General features: G+C 36.9%; 1 protein-coding gene across 8 annotated transcripts in view; it reads right to left on the bottom strand.

Moving 5' to 3' along the window:
* Nucleotides 1-17,679, bottom strand: part of WDPCP (WD repeat containing planar cell polarity effector) — a 148,010-nt gene that overhangs the window by 100,389 nt on the left and 29,942 nt on the right. For all 8 annotated transcript variants that reach the window (XM_015622991.1, XM_015622999.1, XM_015622997.2 and 5 more), the window contains exons 3-4: nt 2,576-2,660; nt 864-908 (exon numbers count right to left, since the gene is read on the bottom strand). In XM_015622991.1, coding sequence (XP_015478477.1) covers nt 864-908; nt 2,576-2,636 — 106 coding nt within the window. In that variant the 5' untranslated portion in view covers nt 2,637-2,660. The remainder of the gene's footprint in view (nt 1-863; nt 909-2,575; nt 2,661-17,679) is intronic.

Genomic DNA, 17,679 nt, shown 5'->3' with positions numbered 1-17,679 from the left:
AGAAACTCAAAAAATATCCTTACATTCTGCTAGCTTTTGCTTCTCTTCTAAGTAACTGTGCCTCATCACTGATGCTAAGGGAAAGAGGATGGAAAGATGAATTAATCCCTACAACCTCTGTCAGCAAATACTAATATTAGACAGAGGGCTGGCACAGTTGGATGAAACACAGACATTTCCAAAAGAATCAAGGCAGCCCCGATGCTTTCACCCTGTAAGGCAGTAATCTTAAATTCGCAGTGCAAGAAAGGCAGTCCCAGCCGCACAGGTGGCATCGCCGAGCCGCAGCCGCGCCGGGCAGGAGCGAGGTGAGCCGGGGCCGGCGGTCCATCAGCACAGGCACGGCTGAAACAGCACTGCGACAGGCGGAAAGGGGGGAAACTCCAGCCCCACAGCCCCTTCGGCCCGTGGGGAAACTTGCAGGATTGCCAGGATTAATCGGATGGAGGAAATGGAACGCTCGGCCCGGAATGGCCATTGCGGAGGGCAGGCTGAGATGCCCTCTGCTGGGATCCCGGCGATCACCTGGCCGTGCGCTGGGCTCCACACAACACAAAATATCTTAAAACCCCTAAGAATCCAGAGTGTAAAATTCTGCAGAGGTTTCTAGTTACATAACGATTGGGTTTATGTGAATATTTTTTTCTATTTTATTTTTTCCTTCTGTGATTTAAAAAGTTTTTTAATTTTCCTACATAAGTTTGGGGAGAGAATTCCTTTCTGTGTTTCCTTACTCCATAGAAATACAAAGGTACATACAAACAAGAAATTTGAAGCTGCATTTTTAAAAGCAAGCAGTTGGTGTCAGACATTTAATATCCCTAAGTTTTGTTTAGTTACAATAATGGTTATTTATTTTTTACCTGGTTCTTTCTTGTCACAGTACTGGTGGATGCCAATGTCTTCATCTGTACAATTAAATGGAAATACATTAAATTATGGATGTGGGACTAGAAACAAAACACAACTTAGAAATCAAGGTTCAGCACCTCAATTTTTGCCTGCTAAAGCAGGGTTCAGTGTTAAAATACAAGAACAGTATATAGCCTGAATACCATTGGGACTTTGAAAAACCAGCAGAGAAGGGATGAAGGATGTGACAAGCCCTTCCATTTATTTGGAGCTGTCATTTCCCTTACATATGCTTAATTCCCTTCCAGCTGCACACATGGAAAAACATTTTTACCACCTTCCTAATTAGCATATTTTGTGTTCTTTCACAAGGAAAGGTAAGGATCATAGTGAAAAGTGTATCTCGGAATAACTTACAAATGTTTCCTGATGACTGACACAGCTGAGCTAAAGACAAGGGGTTGGGGTTTTTTAAGATTCATGAACTCATAAAGCTGCTCTTTCAAAGGAACCAATATTCTTGATCTACAGGTATTATCATCTAGCTGGTTCCTGTGGCAAAGAAATTTTGATATTTCAGCTGCACAGGGACTGCAATCCCACCAGTCAGTTGCTGATATGGCTGACAGGTAAACAGGGATGCCATGGCAAGCTCCATTGGGCAGGTCTAAGTACAGCATTAAGTTGCATTGTTTTAAAATAATTAGTTTGTCACTGCATCCATGTCCTCCAAAAGTCAGACAGAGGTATTCCATGGGGAGAAATTCCTTACATCAAAAAAAAATGTAGGAAGGCACTGAAAAGGCAAGCAGGTTTTAAACCAGGACATCATCCTCCCTTCTGTCTCAAAATTTTTGAATGAGGAAACTAGGCAATGAATAAATGGAAGCAAGAAGGTTAAATGTGGAAAATAGGCACAGTACTCCACAGCAGAGCTTTAATTACAATAAATCAAGTTTTTACTTAAACCATGATATTTTTTCTATGAAATACAGCTTTTAAGTTTTTTTATGTTATTGTTGTCAACAGTTCTCACACAAAGAGGATGTCAAGGCACACTGAGTCAATATTTCAGTAATAACATTCAGCTACATACCAATGGATTATTCAAAATAATATTTCAATAAAATTATTGTATGGTACAATTAACATGATGTGTCATAAATAATTTTTTAATATAGTCCACTTATAAACCAGTGGGTTTTTTTAGAATTGTATTTTAGGAATAGCAAAGCAAGATGAATGAAGGTAACTTATACATGGCTAGGAATTAGTCCTATGTCTTTTGGAACAATCAATTAATAAGACAAATGCATCCTTGCAAGTATGAAATTTCAAGTAATCATGCAAAATACCCAGAACATGCAGTAATCTTTTATTTTCACATTGAGTACAAATCACAATGTCTCTGCAGTTCACTTGACTGTGGATCATTCACCCAAACTAGTCATTAAACTGAAGCTCACAGTCAAGTAGGCCACAGCTTCCCGAGAAGAAAAACGTATCCAATCAATATAATCTTAACATGTTTTTACTTGATAGGATGCTCCAGTTCCATGACACAAAAAGCAAAGAAGCTGACCAAATTGAAACACTGTATTGCTGCTAATTTTCTTTCACCCAAGTACAAAAAACACTTCATTCAGGTGTTCAGAATTTTGTATTACTTTAATTTCCATCAACAAGCTTTGATGATTTGTTTTAGTAACAGAAAACAGCTCACCTCTAATATGTAAGTTGGTCTTCAAAGACCACAGAAACATCTCAGTCAGGCAGAAGGACATCTGGTGATATATGGAGCCTTAGCACTAGCAAAAGAATGAAAGGAACTTCATGAGCCAGTTTCTTATCCTCCATCACCAGTGAAATAGTGAAATGGCAAGTATTTTGGAATATAAGTGCTAGAAGAACCTAGCACTGATGATATTTTGTTGTATGTAAGCTGTAGCTTTTAACTGCAATTTAAAATGAATAATGCATGAGGAAGAATAGGATAAGTAACATAATATGAATGCATACACATCAAACACAGAGAGAAAGCAACAATTCTTTAAATGTACAATTGCTCTCACTAAAGCAAATAACTTTGTGCTTGATGCTTCTAGTATACACATTATCATCTATTTTTACTATATGGTTATCCCCCTGACATGCAAAACTGAATCCACTACTTAAATATGTGGTTTAGATATGAGAATTTGACCTTCAGGCCAAATCCTTTAAACTCTACATTAAGAAGTGTCAGTATAGTCAAGAAACAATTTTGAACACAGTATTTGCAGTTATATAATAATAAACATATATATATATATATATAACATATGTAATATATATTATTTATATTTTATATATATATATATTAGTCATAGTGTCAAAATAAATGACATCTTTCTAAATAAAAAACTCCAAACCACTTAGAATATATATCAATTAGAACTGACAAAACAACAGATGTGAAGCATATAGAATATGAGTTGAAGTATTATGTACATTGTTATTAAATGCTTGCTAAGCTTTTTTAAGCAATCCCTCTGAATATTCCCAGTGGAGGACATGTTGTGTTTCAAAGAAGCATTGGGAATTCTCCTTGACACCATAACCAGCAGACTCCCTTGAGTGATTTCCTGCAGTGCTGTAGTCATAAATGGGCCACCAATCAATTATTTTCACTTCTGCTAAACCTGGGGACCTACTGAAAGCTGAAATGAGCAGAGGTGTTTACACAATGCAGCAACCTTTAGAACCACTGCTACTATGGTACTATATTTAAACTTTTTTTTTTAAGTAGTATCCTCATTTGGTTCCCATGAGTGCCATTTAGATAATGAATCAATTCAGATAATAATGGCAGAATTTTTATCACGTAGAATATCAGACCTTTATGTCAAGAGTACTACCATGAAAAATATGTGCAAGAATCTCAGGTAGCACCAAGGCAGCTGGGAGACCTTGAGGTATTATCACTCAAGCTAATATTTATGTTTGAAAAACTGCCTAATCCACTGAAATAGCACCAAGTGGAAATAGCATTTTCTTTCCACTGATCCCCAAACGTACAAAAAGTCTTGCTGACTTAGTAAATCCCATAGTTCTGTCAAAAAAACCCCCACAAAAACAAAACAGAGGAAACAAACAAAAAAGCTCACAAAAAAAGCACACACACACCACACATCTAGTAAAAGGAATATACCTTTATCTTAGGTAAGAATGAGGTTTGGAAAAAAAAGGCAGGATTAGAAGTATGGTGGTCTGTTGAGTGTAAGAACCATTTTTGGTATAAATATAATTGAGGGCAGCCCCTCTTTTACTATGTGTACTAAAGTAAAAGGAGATTGTATGATATAATTTTATCTGTTTTCTCATTTTTTACTTACTTAGCAAATGAAACAAAACTTGCATTCCCCAGGGCTCATAGATCCTAGATTAGACTCTCTTACTAATGGGAAGTGATCAAATTGAGTGAGCTTTTCAAAATCCTATCATGGTTTGACTAAAAACCCATACACCTTCAAGTGGCAAATGATCTGCCCAGCAGGAGAGAAGGGACATCTGCCATGAAGCAAGATGTGGTGGGGTGACCCTGTCTGGACATCAGGTGCCCACCAAAGCTGCTCTCTCTCCTCTGCTCAGCGGCACAGGAGAGAGAAAATAGAATTAAAGGCTGTGAGGTGAGATAAGGGCAGGGAGAGATCACTGACTGTCTCCTATCATTGGCAAAACAGACTTGGGGAAATTAGTTTAATTTGGTACTGAATAAGATAGTGAGAAATAAAATAAAATCTTCTCCCCACTACCAAAATCTTACTGCACAAACCCAAAACACAAGGTAAGACTAGAAAACTTTGGCATGACAGATAACCTAACATAAAATGCCTAAATTTTTCCAAAGCTCTTATATGTAGGCTCCATGGACACTTCTAGTTGTGTCCTCCTATTGAATATAAAGCCACCAGGAAGGCTGAGTGCCTTCCCACCTAACAGGTCAGAAAAGAATTTCAAATACTTTTTTGTTGTTGTTGTCAGACTCACAGAGGGAACTTGCCAAAAAGCAGAAGCAAGTTTTCAACTGGGCACTAAATACTCAGTGTCCAAGATGCATACTTTTAAGAAATTTTTTCCTCAAAAATGTGAAAAAAATAAATTTTGTAAGAAAATGTTAAAAACCCAGACTTCTAAAGAACACCCTTTCAGTTCCACACTGAAAAATGAAGAGGAAGCAAAATTCTCTTTGTACCTAAAAAGGGATATTTGTCAATTGTCAATTGTCAGAACCTTGAGAGTTTATATATTTTCTTCTCCCTTCCCTTGGACTCTGAGCACTCACTAACCATTATCGGAATGCTTGTTACTGTTCCAGTGAAAATGGAAAACTACCCGAAATACTGTTCCAGTCTAACAAACTCCAATCTGAAATACCTTCTGATTAGTTACATTCTACAGTAAAAATAAAAAAAAAAATGAGAGAAAATTTGCTTCTGTAACAAAATATGGCATTGTCAAATCTGAGTACTTTTTTCAGAGGAATTATTCTTTCTTCTTCCTTTTGGAGGAATACATGCCAACTTTCAGAGTTATGCAACTATATCTCACCATTTCCCACATCATTATATTCCAGCACAATGGGGATGAAGATGATGACGACAAAGTGATCTTTTTGTATTTGAAAAGTGCCTCTCAGAATTTACAATATTCCTTTTACTCCACAAGCTGGGCCCTGCTATTGCAAAGAAGGTAGGTGTGAAAAACTAGAAAAATTCCTCCCATGGAGCTTTAAGCGCTCTATCCCTCCCTCTTTAAATTTGATTAGAATTCAGAAAAAATGGGTTGAAATAACTCTCCTGTTAAGGTGAAACTGGATTTCAGTTTAACAGCTGGTTCTTTTTCTGGCTCATACAACATTTACTGTCTGCTTTCACAATACAACAGGGATATTTTAGTGGTTGCAAAAGCTTACTGACAAATGGAGATGTTTTGCAATGGTCAGCCTGTGCCAGTATCTGTGTGAGGATTGTTTTGTCTTAAAAAAATCTTCAGTTTGGTAACTATTCATACAGAAAATAACTGCCCTGTCACTTTATAACATCAACAAATGCTGAAATTGATATCAAGAGTCCTCTCCAATGCCTCCAATATAGGTTCTGTCATGACAAATAATTAGTAACTATGCACTGCCTGAGTGATCCATGGCACTGGTGCTACATTTTTTCTCTTTCCAGATCACCTGGGAGAGTGGAATGCTTGTGAAAGGCAGGGCTCAGCTCCCAAGGTGAGAGCATCCCAAAAAGACCTCTGAAAACATACTAGGAGCAACCTAGAGCTAGAGAACAGGGGATGCTGACAACAACAGACCATCTGAACCTTGAAGTTCAGGTGTAAGTAGCATGGCTCAGTGTGACAGCACTATCCAAAGTGTCCCTAGAAGAGTAAACCCTGTAGCTACCATGATACAGGGCAGCCTGTAATGCCTATTCCATTGAAGGTGGGCCCAGGAATGAGCTCCCAGAAAACCAGCATTCCTAGTGAAGGAGCAGTAAACAAGGGGAATCCTGTCCAAAATATTGACGTTGTTTGGGACACGCTCCTAGGAGTGGAAGCAAGGTAAAACACAAAGCCAGTCAGGAGCTGGTCCCTCTATGCCACAGCAAAGTCAAAAACTGCTGCAATGGCATCCATACATGTATTAGATAAGGTGCTTGAGATATGGGGTTGGGCAGAGGTTACAGGACAAAATATCCAAATAAAAGAAAACACTGTAGAATCCAGTTTCACTACTTACATGTCATCAGTTTTTCTTGGCAAATAATACAATATCAGGAATTATTTTATAAAAATTGTCATGGGCCACCCTTTCGTGTTCTCCTATTCCACGGAAATACACAATCATAGAATATCCTGAGTTGGGAAGGACCCACAAGGATCATGAAAGCTCAACTCCTGGCCCTGCATGAACTCTGGTGAGCCTGTTCCAGTGACCAATCACCCTCTGTGTGAAAAACCTTTCCCTAATATCCAGTGAAAACCACCCTGACACAGAGTCAGGCCATTCCCTGTCCTGTCACCACAAAGAGATCAGTGCCTGCCCCTCCTCTTCCCCTCATGAGGATGTTGAAGACCCCACTGAGGTTTCCCCTCAGTCTTCTCCAGGCTGAACAGACCAAGCGACCTCAGCCACTCCTAATTCAGCTTCCCCTCCAGACCCTTCACCCTCCTTGCGGCCTCCTTTGGACACTCCCTAATAGGTTAATGCTTTTTGATGTTTCTGGTGCCCAAAACTGCCCCCAGCACTCGAGGTGAGGCTGCCCAGCTCAGAGCAGAGCAGGACAATCCCCTCCCTTGCCCAGCTGGCCATGCTGTCCCTGATGTCCCCCAGGACATGAGTGACCCTCCCGGCTGCTGGGGCACTGCTGGCTCATCTTCAACTTGCCATTGACTGGGATCCCCAGGTCCTTTCCATGGCACTGCTCTCCAGCCTCTCATTCCCCACTCTGTACATCCAGGCCTGCCCCATCCCAGGAGCAGGATACAGATTGCTTTCATCTTCCATGAGTCTAATTTTTTTCAGAGAAGTGGAAAATGTAATAGCTGCAATGAACTCTAATTCACAAAAATACTTATTTTTTCATTTGATTTTGGATTGATTACACAATAGCTCTACTAGCTGTAGATGCCAGAGCAGATTACCCTCAGTCTTACTTCTGCCTCCCTTCCTCCACCTCTCAAATGTTAACGTCCAATCTCTGGCACTGCTACAGCTCACTCACAATGGCTAATTTTTAACCTAGACACCTATTGCTCAACAAACAAGGTAAGTTATCAAGTCAGCCTACAAAACTTCTCTATTTCTGTGAAATAATTGGAGTAAAATCACTGCCTGTTTTTTCTTCCTTTTCATGACCAATCTGTCCTTCACCAAGGAGAGAAACTCCCTGCAGCACAAGTACAATTCAAAAATCTAGTATTTGACTCTGGAAATTAAAGTTTAGATTGAACTACCTGTATTAGAACAGTAGCTACGAGCTGTATGCTTTATGTTTATACAACAATTTCTTTGTTTAAGACACATAAAATAATATTTTAGACATACTGTCTTTTAAATTTTTAGCTACATCAGCTTAAAATTTAGTGTAATTATTCATTTAAAAATAGACCAGTTAATTTTTTTCCTATCATGTTCTCACAGATAAAAAATGTAAAATATTCTCCCAGTCTTACAAGACAGGCTTCATCCTTTTATAGCTGTATGAAGCCACAGCCTGTTTGATATATAATAAAACTGAAAATAAAGTTAGTAAAATAATGAGAATTCCTAAAACTTCATTTTGTAGCCTGGCATTAAACTGAAAGAATCCAGTTTCTTCCTTCACAGCTATAAGTTTTTATACCAAGTGTCAGCAGCAAAGCAATTACAAGAAAATGCGTAGTTTATATACATATATTGATAGTTTTAATTTGGTTTCTTAAGAAAGATGCTTAAGAAGGATGCTTATGTCTGTGTGTCTGTCTAACCTTCTAAAGATTTTAATCCATTGATCTAAATGAGCTAGAAGTAATCTCATTTCTTTCCTCACAAAAGAAATTGTTAAAAATATGTAATTCCTGAAAATGTTGACCCAATCTGCAGGTGGGCACAAGGAAAGACTCCAGAACTGAGGAATGTACAGGAATAGTTCAGGCCCTGATTGCTTTCCTTTTCTTTTTAGATCTGTGCCAGCTGGGGAATGTTGCTGTGTGCCCAGCTGGATGATCCAGCAAAGTTCTCGTCTCTGACCCTGGCCCAAGTGCTTAGAGTAGAGCATGAGATGGGCACATGTGAACCCACGCTCCTGTGTGGAAATGTACTAACTACAGGAGTCCAATCAGTTGTAAGCCTTGGCTCAATGGGCCCATTGGTAAGATCAGCTTTGAATTTTTAGTCACACCACTTTCAAATTTCACAAATGTTTGGATATGAGCCAGTGTGGAAATAGCACAGAGTGACACAATTTTAGTTAGAAGTTCAATGGGTGCAAAGATGGCATTCTGCTCTACCCTCTCTTCTTGGGATTTCAGGGACACTAATTCTGTCACCTATGCAGGAAATAAGATATTGGGACTGCATTCTTAAATGTTTCATTCATTTAGTTGCAGAAGCTCGGGTTTATTTTCTGGTAAGTATTGGTTCCAGTCTCCATCTCACACATCGCAGTAGCAAAGCCTGAGATGTGTGTACCATCACTGGAACTCTGCAGTGCCTTACAAACTGCACCTGGGTTGGAGTTTAATCTCCAGTGAGGCTGTGGTTAAGCACAACAGTGAATGCTGGTCTGTAATTCCTGATCAGATCAATACCACCTTGGCTACACAAAGCAAAAGCCTGACCTGATCAACAAACACAAAACTGAATCAAACAGGAATTAATCCATTCAGTAATGGCAACTGCAAGCTGGCTTTGGTAGTCCCTACTCTTACACTGTGTTGTCCCTGATACCTCTGCTCCCACTGCACCTTCCCCTGTACAAGCAGGCTTGGGCTCCTCTTCCTTTTCCTCCCTGTCTCTTGATGCTTGTTGAGCTCCAACCCATCAGCTGCAGTTATCTCCTTCTGAGCCCAGGCCGGTCCCTTCTCACAATGAGTGCTCCTGGCACTGAAACTGCCTGTCCGAGAACCTGGCATTCTTCGTGGGCTTCATTCTCATGTTCATTTACTCCTCCTTTAAATCCGTTTTCCATTGAGAAAAGAACTGTAGGTTTTGTAGTATAAATGAAAATTAGATCCCCTGTCACTGAGACCAACCTCAGATTTCAAGAAGTAGAAATACAGGCATGCTTCTATAAATCTATTCAGTGCATAATAATTCATGTTACAATATTGGTTTAAGAATATTTTCAGCAAACCCAATAAAAAGTTGATCAATTATCATACATTTGACTCTCTAGGCAAATATTTACTGTTGCTACTTTTTTCTCTTCAGACTCTAATGATTGAGAATATTTTTGCCAAACACATGAATTAAGCATAATTCTTTTAATTATTCTAACTTCTCCAATCTAAATAGGAAAACTATTTTGTAGATGGGTGAACAACACACAGGAGCACTCTGTATCAAAATACACACTGAAACTTCTATTGTAAGAAAGGCCTGAATATGGCTTGCAGAATAATCATGGAAAGGAAATACATTATCTGATAACTCAAGAATTCTGGCATGAAAATGATACATTGCAAATTTATTCCCATATGCTGTAAAGTTGTATCATTAATTTTTTTTTGTGAGGTTTGTTTTATTGTTTTGTGAATCTGAAAAGAATCCTCTTTTTTGCAATGACAGTTCTATTTACTGAGTTTTTATACTTCAATATATTTGCATATTTAATTATAAAATATACATATAGCTCCTTAAGAACACAAATTAAGAACACTTAAAATCTGTAAATGCTCTAAAAAATGTTCTGTAAAACAGAACAAACATTTTATCTCCAGCTGATATCAATTATTTCTTGCACAATTAATTGGGCAAAAAGGCACATGAGCCATTATTCAGAATGGGAATTGTTGGCTTAGCTGTCCAGTTCATCCTCTGTGCTCTGAACTAAAAACTCTGTCTCCTAGATAGAGGGTGCTGAAGTTCAAGGATGTGCAAAAATACTACAGAAAATCTATATGGGGTAACTTGTTGCCACCAAATTGATTATTCATGTGTCAAAACCAAGGCCTGGTTTTTGCCGAGTTATCACTCAAGTAGAAGATGACAGAATCAGAAACTGAATTCTGCCACACTGCCGTGGCTCCTGCCTTCAGAAACATACTTCCAATACACATTATTGGTCTGCTCTTTCGAAAGACAGCTATTGATTAACTGAACTGATAATAAGATTAACAACGGTGAAGCAGAATTAATTTGAGGGAGGTAATGCCATTTGTCAAGAAGACACTTAAGTTTATGTATCAGCCACACCTCTGACAACCTTAATGAAGCTAAGAGCTGTTCTCCAATTGATACTGCAGGCAAGTATTACAGTCTATAACAACCCTCAGACAGAGTGGGTGTGAAAAGTTAAGAAGGTCACAGAAAATAGATATAATTGACCGGGGTTTTTACTTCACAGAGTGAAAAGTTCATATACACATTTTGATAAAGACCCTGAAGGCCTTTATATAAACCAGATAGTAGATAAGTGATCCAAACTACAGATATCCAGTGCTGACACGACATAAGGCAATTACAGAAGTACTAAATGTCAAGCTGTTTTACGACATTCTTTTAGATAGTGATTGTTGTTGTAAATAACCCAATTTTTCAATACTAAAGGTCAGTAGGTCATAAAATTTTGTAGCAGTGTTTTCTTATCACCAGCCAAAGGAGAAGAAAACAAAATCTCTCTTTTTTTAAACTAAGCAGAAAGAAGGTGGAAGGGCCTGCAAATAATCCAAGCACAGGAAAAGTCCTTGCTCCACTGCCCTACCATCGCTGCAATTCCTGTTTGCAAGGAAGCTTATATGGGCAGGTCTTTAGGCTTAGAACACTGGTTCTCATTGAAAATGAATGAAGTAAATGTGTAGGTTTACAGCAGTGCTGCAGACGGCAGACCTAAATTGTTTCTTTCCATTTGTGCCTCTATGCATTGGCATCCTAGCCTGGCAACATGGGCTGCTATGAAAAAAAAACAATGATCAGAGCAACAGTTAAGTCCAAAGTAATGGGTTCAACCACAGTTCAGTCTGAATTTTAACTATATTTATAGTTAAATATATTGCAAATATATAAAATATATAAATATATAAAATATATTTATATATATATATAACCTGAACAAATAAGATTCTTCTCTATATTTTTATGCAGTGTTTCAGATGCAGCTATTGCACAACTAACCCGATCTGTACAGATGTCAGGTAAAGAGCAGCACTTGAAAATACAGCATGAACAACTATTGAGTTTTTAATTTATGAGCTGTACCAACTAATTTCTTGCTGAGCTGTACAGCTCTGGCCTTTAACATTTTATACTCTGCATGTTCACGGAGTATGTGTATAAGGAATTTTCTAAAGAACATTGGTAAACACATTGATTTCATTTACAAATCTTGCAAACTTGCAAGCTGCCTTTAAAATAATAGAAATGTATTTCTGAGTATATTGTATGAGTTGAATAAATTTACTAGAACAAACAGATTATTTTTAGGTCTGTAACATCTTTAAATGTTGTTTTTTGCATTCCTTTTTAGAATGTTTTTACATTTAAAAAATTTCCAGTAGCTATTTTATGTTGACCTATTTTGTTCAGAAGCAGGAAATAAATTAGGCAAGCAATAAATTAAGATTTACTAATATTTGAAAATCACCTTTGAATAGCCTTTTGCAAGGCTCATTGAGATTCTTGTTTGTGAGCATTTATTTTTAAATGGGTTTTTTTTCTGCTATACTTGAATTCTAGTTAATCCAGTGAGACTTGTATCTTGGTTTCTTCAATGTAATATTAAAAAAACTACAATGCTTGTGTGTCAGACTTCCTTTTAAGAAAGATTTGATTGCAAACACAAACAAAACGCTTTTCTTCTTTTGTACTCCTTTATGATCTTCAAACAAGTTTCTATGAAAAGAACTAGTACTTTTTCAATTTTAAGCCATACTCACCTTTGCAGTTAGAAAAAAAATGAAAATTTCACGTTACAATAATTAATTCCTGATTGTAATGTTACAGTATAGTTTATGTTGTATTCTAATTATGCAGATATGCAAAAGGAAAAATAACTTTGAAGAACAAAATGAATTTGTTTAAGCATTTTCATAATTACAATGAAACTGTTGAACAGTGGTGCTGTATATAAACTAAAATATACACAGATTTTAATACTGAATTACAAACTCTCCTCCCACCCTTGAGAAAACCATGACAGTGAAGTAATCAGTCTGTAAGTACAGCTAGTTTCAGAAAACTATCTCATTAAAAATGCAAACAAGATAGGTCCAAAATGGTCAAAACTCAGATCAGCTTCATTCTACCTCTCATGGGAGCAGAGTAAGACCAGCTATCAGTCAGATCCCTGCAGCTGCCTTTGCCCAGTATTTAAAACAGTTTTGGTCTCAAAGCTGTCCTACAACATAGCAGTAAATGATTTACTAACTTCCAGCACCATTCCTGTACATTTGAGTATCTATAGTCAAGAGAAATCGAGTTTTAGGATCTGCAAGGAGATCACCTAAATAATGGACAGCATCCAAAACTTTTAAGAAAAATTTTCCTCTTGCTAATAATACTATCACCATTGGATAAATACTGCTAGGTATTTATATCAAATAGTTGATCATACTTTATGATCAACTTCATCTGCCTGAAAAAGAAGGACATTACAGTAGCTTTATTTCATATACTAAAAATTGGTACTGATGGAGAGGCAATTTCAACCACCAGCCCCAGTTTCATGAATGCAAGGATGGGGTGAACCAGTAGTTCATCTTAGCTTCTGTAAAATAATGTAGTGATGGAAGTCATAGGTATCATGTATTAAATGAAAATTTAAATGAAAAACGGATTTTTGGGCAACTCTTAATACTTCAGAAACAATCAGCTAGATTGCAGCATCTTCCCAACATGTAGTCAAATTATGGAGAGAAATGTGAATTGGTTTCCCCCTATTTTTTTAGATAATACTGGTGATATGTTCTCTGACTTCAGGCTTATTGTCTTACTAGTTCAGCTGTATATTGAGGGTGTTTTTTAGTGGACAGATTTAAAAGAGATACACAGAAATAAAATATGTGTCTCCTTACTATCTTCAGCCACAAGTTAGAGTATCCAGTATATTTGTTCATCTATCCTTTCTATTCATGACAATACTTATTTGCTCTACTCCCATCATTAGCTAATGGATTTATGGTACTTATTGGAAAAAAACTCATATGAAGCAGCTCTTATTAATATAAGAAATATTTACTGAAGGAATCAATACTGTTAAAATTATAAAGCATAATACCAGAAGGTGTAATTACCTTTAAAAAGTATAAGATTAGGTAGACTATGTTTTCAATTAATCAGTCATTGTTACTTGGTTCTAATTTTAAAATACAGCTAGTCAAATATGCTGCCAGCAGAAAAATCCATGTAGCTCATTTTTAAAGAGTTTCTAACTTAAAATGGGATCCTATTCTCATTCAGATCAGAAGAAAAACTACTACTGGGTCGATTGGTAAAAGCTCCTAGTGGGAGGAATGTGCACACCAGTATTTTGTTCCAATATTCTGTTCTGATTTGCACAAGGCTAGTGCCAAACACATCAGATTGGGGCTGAATTATGCTGGGCAAACTATAAACTGTTGCATTACAGATTTCTTAGTATCTTCTTCTATTGTTTTCATAGGTCTCATCCAAAAATGTTTTTGAAAATCTATGAACAACTACCTTTAAAATGACATGACATAACCTTCAATGCCCAATACCTCCAAAGCACTCACATGCTTCCAGTTACCTATGTGTTTATTCAGAAGGTCCAAATTTTATATAGAAAGAACAGAACAGAATTACTGGATATCCAATATCCAGTAATTCGCAATATCCAATAATTCAGTCCATACTAAAGAAAGATATTTTACTTTTGCCTAGGTTTCATTCTCAAATTGAAAAAAAAAATTACTTGAGTCAGAATTAGACAGAGCAGGCACTAAAGCAAAATTTACAACTTTTAACAGATAAAATAAATATAAATGAATATCAATAAATCTCTTGGAAGAATTAGAATTAAATTAGTTATACAACAATGCATATCAGCTTCACAAAGCACACCCATTGATGCTGAAATTCACATTACTTAAATATGTATGCAAATACTAAATTCCCAAGTGGTTAGTGAAGATGACGTCAGGAAGATTCACCCATTTTAATTCCATGTGCTCTTGCAATGTAAACACTGCCTTTTGAGAAGAAAGGTTCTCACAATCTCAGAAAACATACAGTGCTGTACATGTAAAACTGGAGACAGCAGCACCAGCAGCCCTTCATGTAAATATGCTATATATTGCCATATAGTGGTGCAATAAAGATGTGGACACATGCCTGAAGGGACATTTGGCTACCCTTTTTAAGGCTTAGGAGGCTATATGGCTCCTAAAGAAGCTCCTGAAGAAGGCTTTGATCCTTTTCCTTTCCAAGCTCTGTGCCAGTTGCTCCAGCTGTCAACAAACATTTTAGTCTTGATGGTCTTTGGAAGTTTGGGCAGCTTTCAAAAGCTGTTGGATATCAGAAATCCTTACCTTGAATCTGAAAATTAGTGCAAAGATGTATCAACTTCTCATGGAGGAATATTTTCAGAATCACCATCTCCACGGGCTGGCTTTAACAAAGACTTGCAGGTGGCAGATCTCTTTGCTGAGTGCTCGTGACCATTCCTGGGCATAGAACTGAGATGTACTGCTTTGTGCTATGTTCCACTTTTGAATTTTAATGGCTTTTATTCAATCAGTCTTAGGAACTGATTCCATAACAGCAGAATTTTCTCTTAGAAATCTTTTTATTTCCATTCTCCTTCACTCACCTTGCACCAACATCCTGGGTCAGAAGTGCAGGCTTTAAATTTGTATTCCTAGGACAAACGGCTGTAAATCCTGTTCCCTACTCTGCTGCCTGCACATTCTTACAGCAGAGACACAGCATTTTTAAGTTTGCTATTGAATGGGGAATCATGATGATTCTAGAGAGAAAAAAACCCCAGCTGTATTGCAATGAGAGTTTTATTTTTAAATCTTTACTGGCAATGGCAGAAATTTGCAAACTGCATCTATTTTACTATTCTTGCTGCAAATATATGCAGTGAAGTTATAAGGAATGAATCTATTTCTAAACAAGGCAGTAATAATGCGGCAAGTGCTATAATGTACAGATGCTCATCTCTGACATTAATTAGGTAAGAGACCAGCCCATTTTTCACTTGCATGGGGTCCATGTATATTTTCTTTTGTTTTTACAGTAACGATTATGAAATGCAATAATTTTCCTGTTTTAAATCATTCCACCTTCTCTCAATCACCTTTAGTTATCTGCATCTTTATCCTCTGAATTCCAAGAATAGCAGTGCAGGAAGGAATGCAAATTAAAGAAGAAAATGGATAATTCTAGGAAACATAAAATGATTCCTTGTTATATCTACAAATACTTAAAGTTAAGTAAATTGGGTTTCAAGGAAAGAGAGCTCCTTGGTGCAGAAGCACCCTCTAATGGCTGGCTCCTGACTGCTCTGAATCACGACAGGAAGAGCAATTTAACAGCTCCCCAAAAAAGCAAGGAAAACTCCCAAGATACAAAAAAAAAAAACAGGAAGAGCAATTTAACAGCTCCCCAAAAAAGCAAGGAAAACTCCCAAGATACAAAAAAAAAAAAACAACAAAAAAACCACCCAAAAAAAAAACCAAACCAAAAGCAAGGGAAATGCGAATATATGTATGCACATACACATATTCAAATTTCACATACAGTCTCTGTTGCATATCCTTAACACAGAAAAAGAGCATCATGAATCTAACCAATTTCTTTCATTGGAGTCTGTATTTCCTTTTAAAACAATATTCTCCATTTAGTATATAAAATAGCTTTTTATGTTTTCCTAGGTTCCAACCATTCTTCAAAATTTAAAGACAAACAGAAACTGAATTTTCTCTCTTATCTCAATTAACTTTTACAAAAGAAAAAGCTACTTGGCTTTAAGAAAAATGCTGTACTAAGCCTAAATCTTAATTTATGCTATAAGGAATGTGGAAGTCAGTGGGTTCAATGCCCTGCACAAGTTGGTCAGCTCCAAAGGTGCATCCCAACAGAAAAATACTATGTAAGAAAATAAAAAATCCTTTTGGTGCTGAAGCTGTACTAGAAATGTAAATCATTTCTGCTATCTAAAAACATGCTTTCATAGATATTTTCCCCTTCTAGTCTATGGTTTTGAAGGGTTTTTTCAATGAAAATATCCAAAATTTTCTTATATAACTGCATTATTTTACCTCCACACCAGCATGTGTATTTAGCATACAGCCTTTTATTATTAACTGTGAAGTATAATATCTCAGTGCTCATACAAAGCCAGTGGCAGATAGAGCAGTTAATAACATGAGAGTAATGAGACTAACCGACCAACTTGCTTCTCAACATCACTTTTCAAATCTCTTTGGGCTAAATTTTCAGTGTGGGGAATTAGCCATAGAAATCCCATTAACATTAATGAATGTTCCATGGTTAACTCCCCATGCTCTGTGCTGAAGATTTACCCCTATATCTCTAAAATAAATATGTACAGATGCCAAAATTCTTTTTATAGAGCCTGAAGAAATTAAGGACTCTATTCTCAAATAATTGACTTATGCACATGTATCTTTTCCCCCCATGGATCATCTTCTACATATCAGGATGGGTGTAATGTCTGCATTATTCTCATTGAACAGATTATCCAAAGTGCATGTTTACTGTATAAAGGCTGGGTTTAGCTAATTGCATATTTTACAGAAATAGCATATAGATTGAGTTAGATTTTTCTCATCATTAAACAAACAGTGGTTGAACAGTATTCACTGTCATTGAGAACAGCATGTATTTATACTTATATTTCTGAAAATGTAAGTATTAAGGAAAGTCAATAGACTGAAAGAATTGGAAACTATCCTATACACCTGCCAAAAAGCCAAAATACAACTGGGTCAACAGAAGTGTCTGCAAGCAGTGACTGAGGCACTATGTAAAGATGGGGAACAATGTTTGTTACCCTGACTATGAAAATATGGATGTGTGAAGGGCTTCTAGGACCAAAATCAGCAGCTTCCTCCTGTTTTTGAAAAGCAGGGATGAGGGACACATTGCCATCATTTTTTTTC

The sequence above is a fragment of the Parus major genome, chromosome 3 (assembly GCF_001522545.3).
Source record: "Parus major isolate Abel chromosome 3, Parus_major1.1, whole genome shotgun sequence".
Lineage (NCBI taxonomy): Eukaryota > Metazoa > Chordata > Aves > Passeriformes > Paridae > Parus > Parus major.
This window is presented reverse-complemented; position numbering and strand designations above follow the sequence as displayed.